General features: G+C 38.5%; 3 protein-coding genes across 7 annotated transcripts in view; 1 reads left to right on the top strand and 2 right to left on the bottom strand.

Moving 5' to 3' along the window:
* The window catches only part of LOC124303006 (transmembrane protein 8B-like), a 498,471-nt gene that overhangs the window by 320,197 nt on the left and 160,679 nt on the right, over window positions 1-17,595 (bottom strand). The gene's annotated exons all lie outside the window — the stretch shown is intronic.
* Window positions 10,147-12,030, top strand: LOC124303008 (protein ANTAGONIST OF LIKE HETEROCHROMATIN PROTEIN 1-like). 2 transcript variants are annotated; one of them, XM_046759673.1, is made up of 4 exons: window positions 10,204-10,275; window positions 10,356-10,392; window positions 10,604-10,913; window positions 11,014-12,030. In XM_046759673.1, the coding sequence occupies exons 3-4, from the start codon at window positions 10,606-10,608 to the stop codon at window positions 11,894-11,896; spliced, it is 1,191 nt and encodes a 396-aa protein (XP_046615629.1). In that variant the 5' UTR covers window positions 10,204-10,275; window positions 10,356-10,392; window positions 10,604-10,605; the 3' UTR covers window positions 11,897-12,030. The 2 variants fall into 2 exon arrangements, with proteins under 2 accessions (XP_046615631.1, XP_046615629.1); XM_046759675.1 differs by lacking the exon at window positions 10,356-10,392 and having other exon boundaries at window positions 10,147-10,275.
* Window positions 11,925-14,374, bottom strand: LOC124303009 (transcription factor Adf-1-like). Of its 2 annotated transcripts, none has more exons than XM_046759677.1 (4): window positions 14,193-14,374; window positions 13,686-13,952; window positions 13,181-13,343; window positions 11,925-13,082 (listed from the first exon to the last, which is right to left on the bottom strand). In XM_046759677.1, exons 2-4 carry the CDS (start codon window positions 13,933-13,935, stop codon window positions 12,434-12,436), a joined length of 1,062 nt encoding a protein of 353 aa, XP_046615633.1. In that variant the 5' UTR covers window positions 13,936-13,952; window positions 14,193-14,374; the 3' UTR covers window positions 11,925-12,433. The 2 variants fall into 2 exon arrangements, with proteins under 2 accessions (XP_046615633.1, XP_046615632.1); XM_046759676.1 differs by having other exon boundaries at window positions 13,686-13,937.

Genomic DNA, 17,595 nt, shown 5'->3' with positions numbered 1-17,595 from the left:
TTTTTCTGGTTGACTGGCGCGTGAAACACATTAGAGATTGAAAAATTAAAATAGCTTGTCCCTACCGCTTTCGTGACTGTTCAAATTCTCACTGAAAGTCCGGGCGGCGAGTTCAAAAGAAGCAGTTATTATGTGCAGCCAAGCATCAATTGATATTATTGATTCTAACCTTGCAGATTTGGAATCATCACCTAGTAGATGGTACAAAATTATAGAAATATGATATTGTCAGATTCACGAAACGAAAACAACGAATGAGGGAAACCGGGATATATTTTATTTTATTAATCCGAACACATCAGCTTAGCTCCAAGTCTATATTCTAATTCTCTTTCTCTTCTTCCGGTCTCATTTCTTCGCTTTCCGTCGGCCGTCAAGTGCACATTATTGTACACCTATGAATACAAATCTCGACTTATTACGAACCCTACAATATACTGAATTACAGCAATAATTAGTTATTTACTGTCACATTATTTCCGTATTCGGAAGAATATGCATTACATTACTCATTATAAGTACTGCAATAATGGTAATCGTCGAAAAAATTATAAAAACATAACGACTTTTTGCACCAGGAACCACGAATAATCGCAATATTATTGCATCCTGGAATTTCACAATATGAGGCACAAGTTTCTCCGATGCCGACGTCCACAGGATTTTCGAATCTTTCTGACTTCACTATATCAGCTGAAGGAATAGTTCTTTCTCCACTTTTCTTGGTCCTAAAAGAACCAAGTGGTATGTTCGGTCCAATTGTGCAACAGACGTTGTTTAGACCAGATAATGTGTACATAAAAGTATCGAAATCCGGTAAACTTCCTTCAGGTATAAACGGGTTTTAAATTCCATGATTATTCGCTTATGGAAATGAATAAGTAGTGTGTATAGTAGTCAATATCATATTATCATATTTTCAGAATATCTCAAAACTTGATTGCAACATATTTTTTTCCCCAACTTTGGTTCAAAAAGTGTACTATTAATTGATTCATGGAGTGGCCACTGCCCCGCAGCTGTACGTGAGGCAACACCTCCGAATAGAAACGTTACATTGAAAATTATCCCTAAAGAAACAACCGGAAAGATCCAACCCCTTGACGTTTATGGTTTTAGGGTGTGGAAAATTTTTCTCAGACATTTCTCTGACAGTGTTTTATTTATGAATTATGAACTAAATTTTCATCTGAGAAATAACATTATTAAATTGCAATCCCTGACTGACAATCAATTATCATCTCCACGATATATCAATCTTTTCAAGTATACTTGGTTTAAAAGTGGTTACACAAAAGTGAAGCCAGAAAGATTCGAAAATCCTGTGGACTGTTACGTCCCAGCCAATAATTACGGCTGCACCTTCTGTGTATCGTAACTTACCGACGTGCATTTATCATAAGAGAGCACACATGCTCATACCATAGCCTTTCATTTCCTGAATTAAAGTGTGTGTATAGAGCGAATTATTTCAAGTTACCCATAGTGATAGTTGGCACGACCCACAACAAGTTCCAGATTGAGACAGGCTGCTCTCGCTTGTTCGTCCCAGAACGTAACAGCCTGTTATAAATAAAATGGTGGTAGTGAAGTGAGATAGCCAACTAGAAATAATTCGATCAATCATCAACGTTACTGGAAACAATAAATCCGGAAAATTTTACAAAATTGAAAAACATGTCATCAATCGACGATCGACATTTAATCAAATCACCATCAATATAACCCTCTGACATCGGACATCGTAGTACCAGGATAAAACGTGGCTCCGTAGATCTTCACGCTAGAGAACGTAACACCGCAGATCAGCTGTGACCTGCACGTCCCGCCCGTGGCTGAACCGCAGTCGTCCATCCGCCCGTGCCACCCAGGACTACGAACGAAGTCAGCAAAACTCGCAAACCAAATTATACTCTCCGTAAAGTAAGTCAAACAAAAAAAAAAAAAACGATTTTCATTACCACGTAAAGGCTAATCCAACTCCTACGGATATTAGCGGCTTACAGAACACAAACGCCACAACCTCAAACCAAACATTAGGATTAAATAGTTCTGGATATGTTAATGAATTCGATTACAAAGATGCTTTCAAGGTAATACCAGAATTCGAAGTACACCTACTGGTTGTTCGCTTCAAAGATTTATAAAAGAATTTAGGAGCGTCAGACAATTCGTAGCTCAATGTGGAGAAGACTTCATAGTAAAAATGTCATGTTCGAAATGTAAAGGAGAACCACTACAACGTGTAATCAGTGCTGACATACAGACAATTGACGAACTAGTTGAATTTTTGAAAACACATTTTAAAACAGACAAAGACATATCAACTTGGATAAAAGAACTTAGCGACTTCGAACAAAGACCATACGAAAGAATTATTGACTTTAATTACAGAATAGGGTCACACTTGCAAATGACACTTGCGGAAATTGATACGAACGGAGACACAAATTACGAAATAATCAAACATTGGGCAACAATGTCCGCAATCAACGCGTTCGTTGCCGGAATTTTTCCACGATACTCTCTTTTCTTAACGAAAGACAAATAGGAAACGTTGCAAGAAGTAGTAAACGAAGCCTTACGATTAGAGAAACGCCAAAAGAATATAAAAAACGTAGAAAAAGTTTATAAAACAGTAAGGGAACCGGACAAAAAAACTTGCTATACTGCTCAAACACAGAACTCAAATATATCAACCGAGAACAAAAACTCAAAAGCTAAGACTAAAGAAAATCCAAATAAACAAATTAGCTCAGATCAAATCAAAGCAAAAAATTCTGATCAAAATGCAAATAAATATTGTAACTATTGTAAACGCAATAATCACACAATAGACGAATGCCATTTCTTGAAAAATAAGAAAGATAAAGAAAATACAAATCAAAATCGTAATCAATATGCGAATTTACAATGCAACTATTGCAAAAAATTAGGGCGCATAATTCGAGAGTGTAGAAAACTCGCTTACAATAACGGCAGACGCGGAGTAACCAATACTCAAACAACCGCCGCAACTAACGCACACGCGGGAAACGCTCAAGCTTTCTCCTTGAGTCGACGTGCCGACGGGAAACTCGGAACCTCAGCGTCAAACAATAGCTTCAACATCGCAAAATTAAAGAAACCGAATCAAAACATGACAGAAATCCGTAACGCTGAATGCAACATAGGTTCAGTATCCCCAAATCATAAATCACCGTCAATAAATGTAGAATCAGCAGATTTAAAATCTAAAAATAGCAAATTTTTAGTAAATATAGGATCGCAACTTAATTTAATAAGTATAAACGAATTGAAAAACCCAAAATTGATTGACACTTCAATTACATATGAACTTGACGGTGTTTCAAAACTCTATAAACCCCTAACGTTAGGAAAATTAAAGTAAAAATTAATAACATCACCGGAGAATTCAATGTGATCCCGGATGATTTTCCTTTAGATTATACTGGTATTATAGGATCAGAATTCATGCATGACAACAACGGAAAAATAGACTATCAAACAAAGTTCGTAACCTTAAACAACACCGCTATACCGTTCTCGGAAACAGAAAGCTTTCTGCTGCTGGCCAGACAGAAAACCGCAATGTTCATGGCGAGTCAGGAATCCAGAAATTTTAGAAGGTTACGTACTACGTTTAGATACGCAGGATGGAATATACATAGGCGAAACCGTTGTATCGAAAAATAATGGAATAGCTTATTTATACGCGATCAACACCTTGGATATAGATGTAGAAGTGGAAGTCCCCGTAATTCCCTTGTATCCCTTCGACACAAGCGTAAACGAAGATAACAATTATGCGAAAAATGACACTTTCGAGCACACGAACACTCGGACGCGAGGAAACCGTGCTAATGAGGTACTCAACTTAATGCGAATCGACCACTTAAACTCAGAAGAACGTAAAGCAGTTATTCATCTAATCAATGAATACGCCGACCCTTTTCACGTCCTCGGAGAACCCCTGCGAGCTACTGACACATGAATGCACCGTATAATAACGACGGATGAAATACCATTAAACACAAGACAGTACAGACACCCTCATTTCAGAAACCAGAAATAGAAAAACAAGTTGCAGATTTATTGAAAATAAATATAATAGAACCGTCAAATTCGGTTTATAATTCACCGCTCTAGATTGTTCCAAAAAAGAAAGACGCAAAAGGAAATAAACGATGGCGATTAGTTATTGATTACAGGAAGCTAAATGAAAAAACAATTGGAGACGCTTACCCATCACCCTTAATATCAGACATTCTCGACCAACTAGGTGAAGCGAAATACTTTTCGATATTTGATTTAGCCTTAAGATTTCACCAAATTACCATGCACCCAGACGATAAGCATAAGACAGCATTTACGAGTTCCCACGAACATTACGAATTTAACAGAATGCCTTTTGGACTAAAAGACGCACCGGCGACCTTTCAACGGCTCGTGGACTTAGTTTTACGTGATTTACAAGGAATAGATTTGTTTGTATATCTTGACGATATCGTAATTTACGCGCGATCACTTGAAGAGCACGAAACTAAATTTATAAAGCTTGCTGAACGCTTAAGAAAAGCAAACTTGACGTTACAACCGGACAAATGCGAATTTCTTAAAACAGGAGTCAAATACTTAGGGCATGTCATTTCATCAGATGGAGTTAAAGCAGATCCAAAAAAATCGAGGCTGTACAGAAATTTCCTGTTTCAAAAAATCAAAAAATGTTGAAGAATTTTTAGACAGCCGGATACTACCGCCGATTTATAGAAAATTTCGCTAAAATCGCAAAACCTTTATCAAATTTAACCAGCAAAAATTCGAAATTCGAATGGGATTCTGAATCACAGTTAGCTTTCGAAACGTTGTGTGACAAGCTTTGCAAAGCACCTATACTCCAGTACCCAGACTTCTCATCACGGTTCATTGTCACGACAGACGCATCTGGATACGCGGTAGGCGCTATTTTATCGCAAGGAGAACTCGGCAAAGATGCACCCATCGTGTGCGCTTCGAGAGTCTTAAATAATCATGAAAAAAATTATTCAACAACAGAAAAAGAGATGGTAGCAATAGTTTTCGCGACAAAAACTTTTAGACCGTATCTCCATGGTAGACAATTCACATTGATAACCAATCACAGACCGTTAGTATGAGTAAATTCAACAAATGACCCTAAATCACGCGTAATGGGATGGAGAGAACGTTTGAACGAATTCGAGTGCAAAATAAAATATAAAGCAGGTAAAATAAATGCAAACGCAAATTTAAATGGAGGCAGTCGACAGATCCTGCCGTTGATGCAATACCAGATATAGCTAGGCTACGATCGTCGTCCGACTCAGCTGAGATATTCAGAAAGAGAGGTACAAAAGCGAGAAGACGATGCCTAAGCACGTCTTTAGACGAAACTATAGCACATACGACGAACATCATTAAAAATCAAACAACTTCAACGAGCATAGTCAACGAAAACCTTTCAGGCTTCCCAAGTACGGAAATCAATGAACATATGGGAAATATGGATTTAATAAACGTAATAAACCTTAGAGGCGCACGATTAGGTTCAAACTTCGATTATTACTAAAATCAAACGATGGATAACGATAGGCCTGCGCAACCTATCGCCAGTCGGTTGAGATCAATATTAGAAAGAAACATAAAATTGCAGAAAACCGGTAAAAAAGGTAAATCAAAAGTCCTCACAAAATGAAAATCGAGCATTAAACGCCACAGTCCATTTAAACATCGCCTTGAACGCGAAGACTCATCGTCAGATGAATCGTCAGACCCTTCTGAAGACCTCATGCCACTAGTTATCAGTAAACCAAATAAAAATCAACCGTCAGCTGACATTGAAAGAGAATCAGAGTCGCAAAGTTTATCACCCAACAGTGATGCATTTCAAGATTTAAACTCAGCTGCACACCAAACAACAAGCATCATTAACGAATCGAGCATACGCAGCTCCAGACAAGGTACAGATGCAGGGACCGCGATACACAAGCGACACCGCATCTCACACCCGACACAAACTCGCACTTCCAACACCATACCACCGATAAGCGTGAGACACACATCAACAAGTCCAAGAACGTTATTGACTAATGCGAGAAATAACTTTCAAAAAACTCTGGAAAAAAAAATTACAAAATAAAAATCCTTCAAATACAAGTAGAGTCGTACCGTCAATTTCATGTAAAACAAGACAGAATTTTAACGATTATAATCGAAAAATATTAGCAACTACGAACCACAATTCAGTCTTGGGTACGAACCTTTTGAATGAAGAATGTACAGAATGACAAATAGTAACAGATTCCACTTTGGCAACGGAATCAGACCAATCTAATACAATAGAAGTTCAAGCCAACGTACACCCCTTACAAGGATCTGTACATGAAAAAGAGTCATTCGAAACCTCACGAATCATGAACGTCGATAATAAATTTGGAGTACCCGTCGCAAAATCAACAGAATCTACCTCAAGTGAAAGTGAACTTCAAGGTCAATCAACACGATGAGAAAATAAATTCGCGAAAAACCGTAAAATCAAAACAAAATGTCAAAATAACAGAAAAACCAACAGTTAGCAAAAAAAAAAAACGATATGCCGGAACCCCGTCGATCGTCAAGACAACAAAAACTACTTGACAGGTACACAGATAGCAGAAATATCAAAATTCGCGAAGAAAAATCGTCGAAATCAAAGACCGCAAAAAATAAAACAAATATCCAAATTACTAGAGAACAATCTATAAAAATATTACCGACAATAAAAAATCCAATTCCTATAATTCCAACGATTAGTGACAAAGCGATAAATACTGATAAACACGCAAAATGTCAAAATCATAAAAATTTCACACTAGTAAACACTTTAAACGCATCGCCTGATTTTAATGCAATTTTAGAACTTAATGATTCACGAATTTTACTATACGATTCAATAGAAATAAGTAATCAAAACAGCGAATCAGATATCACGATATCTGATATCTCGCAAGTATCTGTAGAATTGCTAAAAGACAAACCTACCAACCTTATAGAGACAAGAGATAATTTAGAAACGAAAATAGACAATTATTTGTGTTTCGTTTCCGCCGACGGAAGAGCACTAGGCGAAATAGGTAAATCATTGACCGAAAAAGGATACTTGAAGAATATTAAGCCCACAAAAGAATATCAAAAAGGGCACGTGATAATATTAGGAACACCAAATAAAAGAATCATTGCACTAGTTACTCATAGAAACGAAGTAGTATAGATATGACAGTTCTAACCCACACCATGGAAGCGTACCGGCAGAGTAGTCCCGATCCCTACCTTACCGACAGTCGGTAGGTTACCACCGCAGTGGCAAGCCTTACCCTCGATATTGTTATCGGCTGTTAACAAAGGTCGCGTCACCTGTAATTTTTGCCCGATTCTACCGACAAACAGTTTGACAGTGAAATTTTTGCTCAGTTAGATGAGCGACCATTTTGATTTTTTCACCGTCAGATGAGCAGACATTTCAAATTTTTCATTGTTAGATGACAGACATTGTACCCACGGAATTCTTATCTCTAATTTTACGGACAGTTGGCGTTAGTGGGTGTTGCCGCAGGTTTAACGTATGTGGCGACCCCACCGCATTATCAATCAATCGCTATTCCACCGATCGACTCTGCGTGATGTTTCCAATGCTCGCCGCAAGATAGTTGCATTTTTTCACCACTCACTTTGTCAAACGCTTGTCTCTGCACGAAGAATTTTTCAAAATGCGAGAGAAGTTTCAAACCGCCATTCGAATTTGCACGAAAGGAGATACGCCCACCCTCCACCGAACAAAAACCAACCAGCCAATCGTTTGCAGGATGTACACAACGTGATGTGCAGGCAAAAATTGTAGCATGGCAACAGTATAAGCGGGGAAAATTTTCTCAAGAGCCCGCTACCTGCTTTTTTGATAATCGATTTTTTTCTCGTCGCATGTCCCACGCTAATATGGTGAGGGGTTTGCGGATTCAGACCTGTTCGCCATAAAGAGTCGTAAACCCCAAAAACGGTATGTACAGAAACCACCAGGTCAAGAGTGGGCAAGACCAGATTTTTCTCCAGTCAAACGCCGCCCAGTACCTGCTTTTTTGATGATCGATTTATTTCTCATCGCATGTCCCACACTAATGGGGTTGGGGGTTTGCAGGCTCAGACCTGTTCGCTATAAAGAGTTATAAAACCCAAAAAATGTATGTGCACATTCTCGCGCCAAACACTGCTCGCTATCTGCTGTTCGTTGAACGGTTTATTTCCCATCACATGTTCCACGCTGATTAGGGATGGGGTGTGCAGGTTTAGACCTGTTTGCCATAAAATTTTTTTATTCTTTGATGGCGGGGGTGGTACAAAGCTTGGACCCCCATTACCACACCCAAATTCTTGCGATCTATCGGTATATATTAGCTCAACGCATCCGATGCAGACTCATCAGTCTTACACGATACGTGCAAGTCAAAAGTTCTACAAAGTTCTGCTTATATCAACACTATAGTCATGGCCGCCGGAACATACTCAAATCTCGTCAAGATAATGGAGAATGCGCACAATTTGTTGGGTGTGCTGCATCCTGAGCGGAAGGATGACGATATCTTCGGCAACAACTGCGGCAGCGACAGCAACAGCGGCAGCTGCAGCAGCACGCTGTGATGATCGGTGCTAATATCGGCAGTCCTGCAGGCGTACAGTGGGACAACGTCGATAGTGCTTTTGCCAACCGGATCCGAACGGGAGTTGTCAAAAATCTCGGGCATAAAAGTTTGGAAACCTTTTTGGACGACGCGCAGCGGATCATCGTTGAGCGATTAGGGCTGGTACTGCGGGAGGAGGGAAATGTGAAGGTTAACCTGACATTATCCTGCAAATTTGAAAACACAAAGCACGATGGGATTGCGAAAGAAGTTAAAAGCTTCAAGACCTCCAACACCGCGATCCTCCCCTCGAGCGGTATAGACGGTTAGCTTACACGCGCAAGGAACGGTCTGCTTGTGAAGGTTGAAGATTTTGAATAACGCGATTCTGCGTAGAGCATGATTGAGATCCTCAATACTGCCGTAAACATCAACCGGTACCAACCTCTCGCCGCGGGGCTTTCGACATTTGTCGAGCTGTCCAAGGATATTCAGCGGAGGAGAGCAGTAGTAAATGTGAAAAACGATGACGAAAGATGCCTTCTCTGGTCCGTCACAGCAGCCCTCGACCCGTCAACACCCACACCGATAGGACTCACCACTATCGTCGTTATATTTCAGAATTGGACTGTACAGGTATCAAATTCCCTGCTACTCTACATGATGTGAAAAAGCTTGAGAGATTGAATAATTTACGAATCAACGTATATGGGATAGAATCTGAAACTTTTTCGCATCATGCAAAATCGGATAAAAGCGTCATCGTGCCAATTTATTTGAGCGATCATTTGAGTACCGCGAACATTGACACGATTCATCTTCTGATGGTTGAGAGTAATCCAGAAAATGATATGGCTGGCGAGTTAACATCAAGATTCGACTTTGCTTGGATTGAAGATCTTTCACGATTGGTGAGCAAACAATTCTCTGATCATAATGGTCAACTGTTTTTATGTGACAAATGTTTGTGTCACTTCACCGTGAAACATGCCTATAACAATCACCGACAAGATTGCATTATGCTAAATTAAGTACGCATGGAATTTCCCGAGTCTAAAAATATCACATTTTCAAATTTTCAAAACAAAGGTACCGTCCCGCTTGTCGTTTACGCCGACCTCGAATGCATATTAAAGTCTGTACCGGTTGATCAATTCCAAAACCACGTTTCAACCCATAGAACATGTGAATTTCAAAAGCATAGTGTAGCATACTATGTACATTGCGCGTACGATGAGATTTTATCGGAATTCCACAGTAAACGCGGTGCCGATTGCATAAATTGGTTTATGCAGTAGCTTAAAGATTTATCGATCCAAATAGAGTCACGCATCAAAAACATGATTCCGATGGAGTCTCTTAAGGTCGAAGCACATAAAATTACAGAGGCCATGGGCAGAATGCAGAAGCCGTAGCGCATGCGCAATTGCGAAAGTCCAGTAGAGCCATATGGCTTCTGCATTCTGCCCATGGCTTATGGATTTTCAATCTACATAAAAATCCATAAGCCATATTCCATGGCATAACAAACACAGAAGCGTGTGTGATTGTACCACTGTTGATTACCTGCAACTCAAAAGAATAGGATATACATTTTAACAGACAGGTAGGCTCTTTTATTGTTCAATAATTAATGTAGGTAAAATTACATACTGGACATGGGTGTCAATATTTCGTCTTTTGTAGATACAACTTTGAATCCTGGGCAGTGTAACATTTTAAGGTTAGGCGGATTTACGCACATGATTTCTCCAATTCATTTTTTGGTCAATTATTAAGAACAATATCTTCGTTAATGTTTTGTTCGATATATTAATCTCAGTATTTTATCTTGGACATTCTACAGTTTAAGTGATTTTTACAATTCAAATTTTTAATATAATTATATTTTTTGTTTAGATTGAATTTCGAATCATAATGAATTTTTATTATAGGAATGGATGACTCTGATTTATTGTTAATTTCCTCGGTTTATCTGGGAGCAATTTTGGTAAATCGCCGAAGAGAGAGAATACGTCGGCGGCGCAGACGTTTGTGGGTCCGACCAATTAACATGCGCAGACGGCAGCAGGGTGCTTTCCACAATCTCTTTCAAGAGTTGAAAACTGATCCGCAGATGTTCTGGAAATATGCTCGTATGACACTTCCATCATTCCAGAACTTATTGGATATTGCAAATCCAAGTTTGTTAAAAAGAAGTCCACGTGCTATTAATCCTGAACAACGACTCGCTTTGACGCTACGGTATTAATTTGTATAAGTCAAGATGTAATTCTACGTAGATAAATAAGTATAATACAATACGTATCCATTCAATATCGTCATATGTATTTTTACCTTTCAGATTTTTAAGTGGAGACAAAGTTCCTGCCATAGCGTTTGCTTATCGTGTTGGTCTGTCAACAGTGCATAAGATAATCAAAGAGACCAGCGACGCATTGGGGAGAGTTCTTGGCCACAGATATCTTCAAGCGCCTTCGAAAGAAGAATATTTACAAATTGCTGAAGGCTTTTGGCAACTATGGAATTTTCCACATTGCTTGGGGGCGATCGATGGTAAACATGTCGATGCACAATGTCTGCCCAACTCTGGCACTCTGTACTTCAATTATCACAAGAGATACAGCGTAGTACTGATGGCTGTATGTGATCATAATTACAAATTCACACTAGTTGATATCGGCTCCGCTGGTAAGAACAGTGATGGTGGAATTTTCGCAATTAGCGACTTGAATCCTGAAAACCGGCAGCTAAATATCCCTGAAGGAGCCAGCAAATTGAGCGGAAGCGACATTCAAATGCCTTATTTTTTCATCGGAGACGAAGCATTTCCTATCGGTAAACATTTGATGAGGCCTTTCACAGGAAATTATCTTGGCGAACGTAAAAATATCTTCAATTATCGACTGTCTCGAGCACGGCGTATAATAGAAAATTCGTTTGGGATTTTAGCTAAAAAATGGGCAATTTACAATCGACCCATTGTTGCGATTCCAGAAAATATAAATAAATATATTTTAACAACTGTGTGTTTACACAATTACATCCGCCACCAAGAAGGTGACAATATTCAGTTTCAAAACAACGATGAAGTTATCGAGAATATCGAAAATGGGATTGCATATGCAGTAAACGTAAGAGAAACTTTGAGCAATTATTTCTTAACACCACCGGGAATGGTAAATTGGCAGTACGATTATGTGACTAGGGGGCAAAATCTAGACTAAAAAAATTAATCGACGTACGACTCACTTGTATATTATATTGTAATATTTATTGCTGGTCCCGTTTCACTAATAATATATACCATCAACAATAACATATTATGCGATACTTAATCTTATTAAAAGGATTATTCTTACATCAGTTTGTAAGTTATTTCCACTATTCATAAAATCACTGTTTTTTTTTAAGTTTGAACACTGCAGGTAAGTTTGGTGGTTAACTGACTTAAATAAAAATATAAAATTAAGAATAGAATCTCTTATACATATGTAGAAATTATCGTAATGAGAAATTTTCAACAGGTCTCGCCTTTATATGATAATGAATTAATGAAGAAAAATATTATATTTATATGATATGACTTAACATGATAATGCCTTTGACTAGACATGATAATTTTCAGTTTTTAATGTTTTTATAATCTAATAGTCACTCACACAGCCAATTAAACAACGTTTAATTCCACCTGACCACTTTGTAGACAAACTCATCCAAAAGTTCTTTCTCCATAGCAAAAAAATATATTGGAGAAAAACTATCTAATCTTTTTTGGGGCTACTATTGTGCCATAAAATTTTCAGGATTTCTCGTTTTTTATTGATTTTTTCATCCTCCTTCATTCTATTCAATTCTGTCACAATTAAATTGCCGAAAGAATGGTCGTGATCGTTACATGTTTGTTCAGGTTTTTTCTTATTTACCAAATGCGCTGTAACTACCTTATTAAAATTAATGAAAGATGCTTCAAATTCATCATTCTCTGCTTCTTTTTTTTTAAAGTCTTTTTTTATCGTTATATATGGATTAAATCTGCCCTTCGTATATGATGGTGGTTTCTTGAAAGTGTTGGGAGTTTCATGTATTGTGGGTGACGCTAGTGGAGACTGATATGATGATTCATTCGACGTGGACGCTGATCGATTTTCAAACTCGTTCACAGTGAAATCTGTTGAAAAAGACGATGATGATGACGCTTCCTCAAAATTCATCACTTCGGGTGTCGTGCATGGAGTCGGTCGATTTGTTGATTCCGATACATTGATGATATCTTGTTGCGATGAACTGCTGTGGATTTCCGAAGTGAAATCGCCTTGCTGCTGCACCCATTTTGAGATTGCCTGATTTCGACTCTCGCTTTGCTGATGAGTTGAACTGAATGGTTGTGTCATCTTGACATTGCTGACCGATCTGAGGAGATATTTAATTCAATTTGTAGATCCACAAGAGTACAATTTTTTACTAATATGATGTAAGAGTCTGCAAAATATAAAGTTGAGAAATCTCACGATCGAGTTTTTACGAATTTATCTATAAATCGCATGGCTTCGAAGTGTACGAATCCTCGCCGTTGAGCCGCTCCACTTCCGCTCTTATTCTCAGTATTTTTTTTTTTTTTTTCTTTCGAGTAAGATTCCCTTAATCGAGTCCAACGAGTGGAGCAAATTTGAGCTGTAATTGAATTTATGAGAAATTTGTTTAAAAACATTTATTGCACAATAGCATAGCAGTTTTTCAGTATTTGATCTATTTTTTACACATCGAGTTATTTTTGATAAAGGATCAACTTAAAAATGATGAATTGTGTGCTTTTGTGGAAGTTCATGAAGTGATGTGAGTGTAGTACACATTGATAAGAATTATATATTACAAAGAAAGTGATAGAGATGCAAATCACATTGCAAATGTCTGCAAGAGAAATCTGTCATTCGAATTCAATCATCGACCTTAATTTAGAGTGAGCAAGGTTGCTCATATAAGAATACTTCATTGGCAAACAAAAATAATACTGACGAGTCGCATTCAAAACTCCGGCTATCTCCACCCAGGAGTTCTCTTTTTTAATGGCATCGCGGTAGTCTTTGCAGCTTGTATCGTACAGATGCGGATAGCTTTTAACCGCATCTATCAAGATTTCATCAAAACCTCGCTCTTCTTGATTTTGCAGTACCACTTGAGGATCCAAATTTTCTTGCATTCCACAGTCTTCGAAATTCCTTGAATTATTGCTTCGTCGACAGTAATCCGTATGATCGTTGTCCATGTCTATAACGGCAAGATCTGAATATTCATATGGAATATAAAGAAAATCATCATACAACCGATGTATTGTAATAATTAGATAATAAATTATTCATGTGGTAAATTTGAGTTGGAGAAATCATGCACGTAAATCCGCCTAACCTCAAAATGTTACACTGCCCAGGATTCAAAGTTGTATTTACAAAAGACGAAATATTGACACCCATGTCCAGTATGTAATTTTACCTACATTAATTATTGAACAATAAAAGTGCCTACCTGTCTGTTAAAATGTATATCCTATTCTTTTGAGTTGCAGGTAATCAACAGTGGTACAATCACGCACGCTTCTGTGTTTGTTATGCCATGGAATATGGCTTATGGATTTTTATGTAGATTGAAAATCCATAAGCCATGGGCAGAATGCAGAAGCCATATGGCTCTACTGGACTTTCGCAATTGCGCATGCGCTACGGCTTCTGCATTCGGCCCATGGCCTCTGTAATTTTATGTGCTTCGACCTTTACCCAAGTGCAACGCGATAGTCACATGCGCGCAAAAAATTCTCATATTTGCGAAAAGCCGTTTACCCCTGAGGAGAAAAAGTGTCACGATCTCTGTCACTTCACGGGTAAATATCGTGGTCCTGCTCATAATTGGTGTAATTTGAATTTCAGAGAGACGCACACAATTCCAATAGTTTTCCACGATTTGTCCAGTTACGATTCGCACTTTTTAATAAAATCCCTCGCGTCAACTTTTCCCGGTAAAATTACCCTGCTACCCATAAATAAGGGGAAATATATATCTGAGTAAGAAGTTTCTTCTCTGCATGCACGATGTATCAGGTGTAGATGTTGTGTTTACCCTTTTTGAATCCTTGCTTCCGATGAGAAGCCCGTAAGACAAGCAATGCCGTCTATTGAATGATATGCGGATGTGCAAATCAATCATCTACGAGAGAATATTTGTTGAAAGAATGTAAATTCGAAAAATTGGTGATTTCGAAAAATTAACGACGGAGCCAGGAATCGAACCTGGCGTCTAGAGATGCTTGACCGGAGCCTCACTCCACTAGACCACCTAGCCGCCCTGACTCCGTTGTCGTTAATATCTCTCTTCACCAGTGAGTTCGAATTTGTTTTCCTGTGCCCGGTTTATGTGTGAGTGAGAAGTTTCTTCTCTGCATGCACGATGTATAAGGAGACTCTAGGAACTCCTTATACATTATACATGCACGATGTATGAGGAGACTCTATGAACTCCTTATACATCATGCATGCACAATATATAAGGAGACTCTAATGTGTAGATGTTGTGTTTACCCTTTTTGTATCCTTGCTTCCGATGAGAAGCCCGTAAGACAAGCAATGCCGTCTATTGAATGATATGCGGCGAATGAAATGAATCGTATCAAAGTTCACTTCGCCAAACCTATTTATGTCGGTGCATCAATTCTAGATCTGTCAAAAATCTTTCTCTACGATTTCCACTATAATTATATTGAAACCAACTTTCCGAATAAACAAGCTAAATTGATGTATACCGACACAGACAGCCTTATTTATCAATTCAACGGGCCTAATATCTACGATATTGTAACAACGGGGGAAATTAAGAAAGGTCTAAGAGAATCAAAGAGTTCTCTGTGCGATTTAAGCGAACGCCGAGCCAAAGAAGTCTTACGAATAAGGAATATTTTAGAAAGAAAATAGATGTATTTGGTCACGAAGTTCTCTTTTAAAAGTCTAGAGACTGACTGTTTTTGCAATAATGTCGGTTGACGCAGCAACCTTATTCTTTTTAAAGACATGAGAGGTTTATAAACGTATTTTATCTATGATGACTACTAGATCATTTAAAAGGGGACAAAACGGGTGATTTCACCCCTTGGAACAATATCATCAAACGTGATGTAGATACAATGTTTGATACCACTGACTGTCCGCCCGACAATGTTTATGGTATTCCCCGTAAAAACAAGAAATGACTAGGGCTAATGAAGGATGAAAATAATGGTAAAATTATGACAGAGTTTGTGGGACTGCGAGCAATGCTGTACACATTTACTACGATGGGTGAGCATAGGGAAAAATATGACAACAGTGTGAAAGCGAGTAAACCTGCCAAGGGTGTAAAAAATTCGTCGATAAATAGCATCACGTTTGATGATTATAAGCGCTGTCTGATGGCTTACCAAGAGTTGACTCTCCCACAGTGTTTAATACGTAGGAAAAAACACGAAGTGAACACGATCGTTCAAAAAAAAACTAGCTCTGAGTTGGCAAGATAACAAGCGGCAATTGATACCTAGACAGACCGACACCGTACCTTCGGGGTTCATCCAGCCCCCCAATAGCTATAGGATGAAACTGTAGACGTAGAACTGATGTAAATATTTGATTTTTGACGCCTCGGACGATCCAGCATCAGGCGAAAACGTTTCACCATCAATACGATATTTAATGGATTTGAAAATGTGAATTCACATACTTAGCAATTATTTATTTATCATTATTATTATATCGAGCAATCATTCATATCAATTCGTTTACCTCGAGAAAAGTTTTCAGAAAATGAAAAAAAGTTTTCAGTAAACGAAAAAGTTTTCAGAAAATGAAAAAAACTTTTCAGTAAACGAAAACAAGTTTTCAGAGAATGAAAAAAAGTTTTCTGTTTGAAAAACTTTAGTTACATGTTTGCTTTTCTTGTGATTGGACCGGTAACTTTCTGTATGTATGGATTTACGCTGTCGAATTCACTTTCGCCTACAATGAGTGAATGAGCACTTAAGAGTATAATTCTGCAAGGGAGCAGATAATCTATCAGTCGCTATTCCCAGAATTGTGACCTCACCGAACGACTGCTGAACGCTCCATGATACAACCAACCACCCCATATAAAAGCTCCACCGCGGAGCGGCGCTCACTTCTAGTCTGACCACCGCCGAGTTTGTTCAGCATCGAGAGTTACAAGACCCCATATTTTTCTTGACTTACAGGTTGACACTGAGTACCCTCTGTTACGTTATCGCACCGAGTTCGTGAATTGTTCGTTCTAGCCGACCTGCTTCGTGCACTGTTGTCAACGCACCGAGTTCGTGCACTGTCGTCAACGCAGCTAGTTCGTGCAACCTTCCTGAGATCCTTTCAAGCACCTAGTTCGTGCACTCATCCAAGGCACCTAGTTCGTGCAACCTTCCCAAAATCCTCTCAAGCACCTAGTTCGTGCACTCATTCAAGGCACCTAGTTCGTGCAACCTTCTTGAAATCCTTTCAGGCAACTCGTTCGTACAACCTTCTTGAGAGCATTCAATCCACACACTGTACAAGATTGCACCATTCGTGCAATGTTGTCCGCAGCGCCTAGTTTGCGCTTTTTTCTCTAGTCGACTCGTCCTATTACATTCATTATACGCATTATGTGTACTGTTTTCCTACAGACTGGATATTATCTACTTACATTGGAAAATAACCAACTTGTGTCTACATCCCTAGACGAACCTCCTCAACCAACAACGAACTAATGCTATTTCTTTACTTCACAGATTCTTCCAATACCGACCTACTCACGCTACGTGATAACACCACTCTTATTCTTCCAATTGCTTCAATTGCCTTATCTTATGTCAGTTATTATAATTCTCTTAACAATATATCTTTTATTCTCACAGACTCAGTTT

This window comes from Neodiprion virginianus, chromosome 4, assembly GCF_021901495.1.
Source record: "Neodiprion virginianus isolate iyNeoVirg1 chromosome 4, iyNeoVirg1.1, whole genome shotgun sequence".
Lineage (NCBI taxonomy): Eukaryota > Metazoa > Arthropoda > Insecta > Hymenoptera > Diprionidae > Neodiprion > Neodiprion virginianus.
Note: the sequence above shows the minus strand (reverse complement) of the source record. Positions and strands in the feature narration are given on the sequence as shown.

Coding starts and splice junctions, on each gene's coding strand:
- LOC124303008 (XM_046759675.1), top strand. CDS start 10,606: ATGGATGACTCTGATTTATTGTTAATTTCCTCGGTTTATCTGGGAGCA. Junction 10,914..11,013: donor CGACTCGCTTTGACGCTACG/GTATTAATTTGT, acceptor TTTACCTTTCAG/ATTTTTAAGTGGAGACAAAG.
- LOC124303009 (XM_046759677.1), bottom strand. CDS start 13,935: ATGGACAACGATCATACGGATTACTGTCGACGAAGCAATAATTCAAGG. Junction 13,344..13,685: donor CGGAGTTTTGAATGCGACTC/GTCAGTATTATT, acceptor ATTCAATTACAG/CTCAAATTTGCTCCACTCGT. Junction 13,083..13,180: donor AAATTCGTAAAAACTCGATC/GTGAGATTTCTC, acceptor ATATCTCCTCAG/ATCGGTCAGCAATGTCAAGA.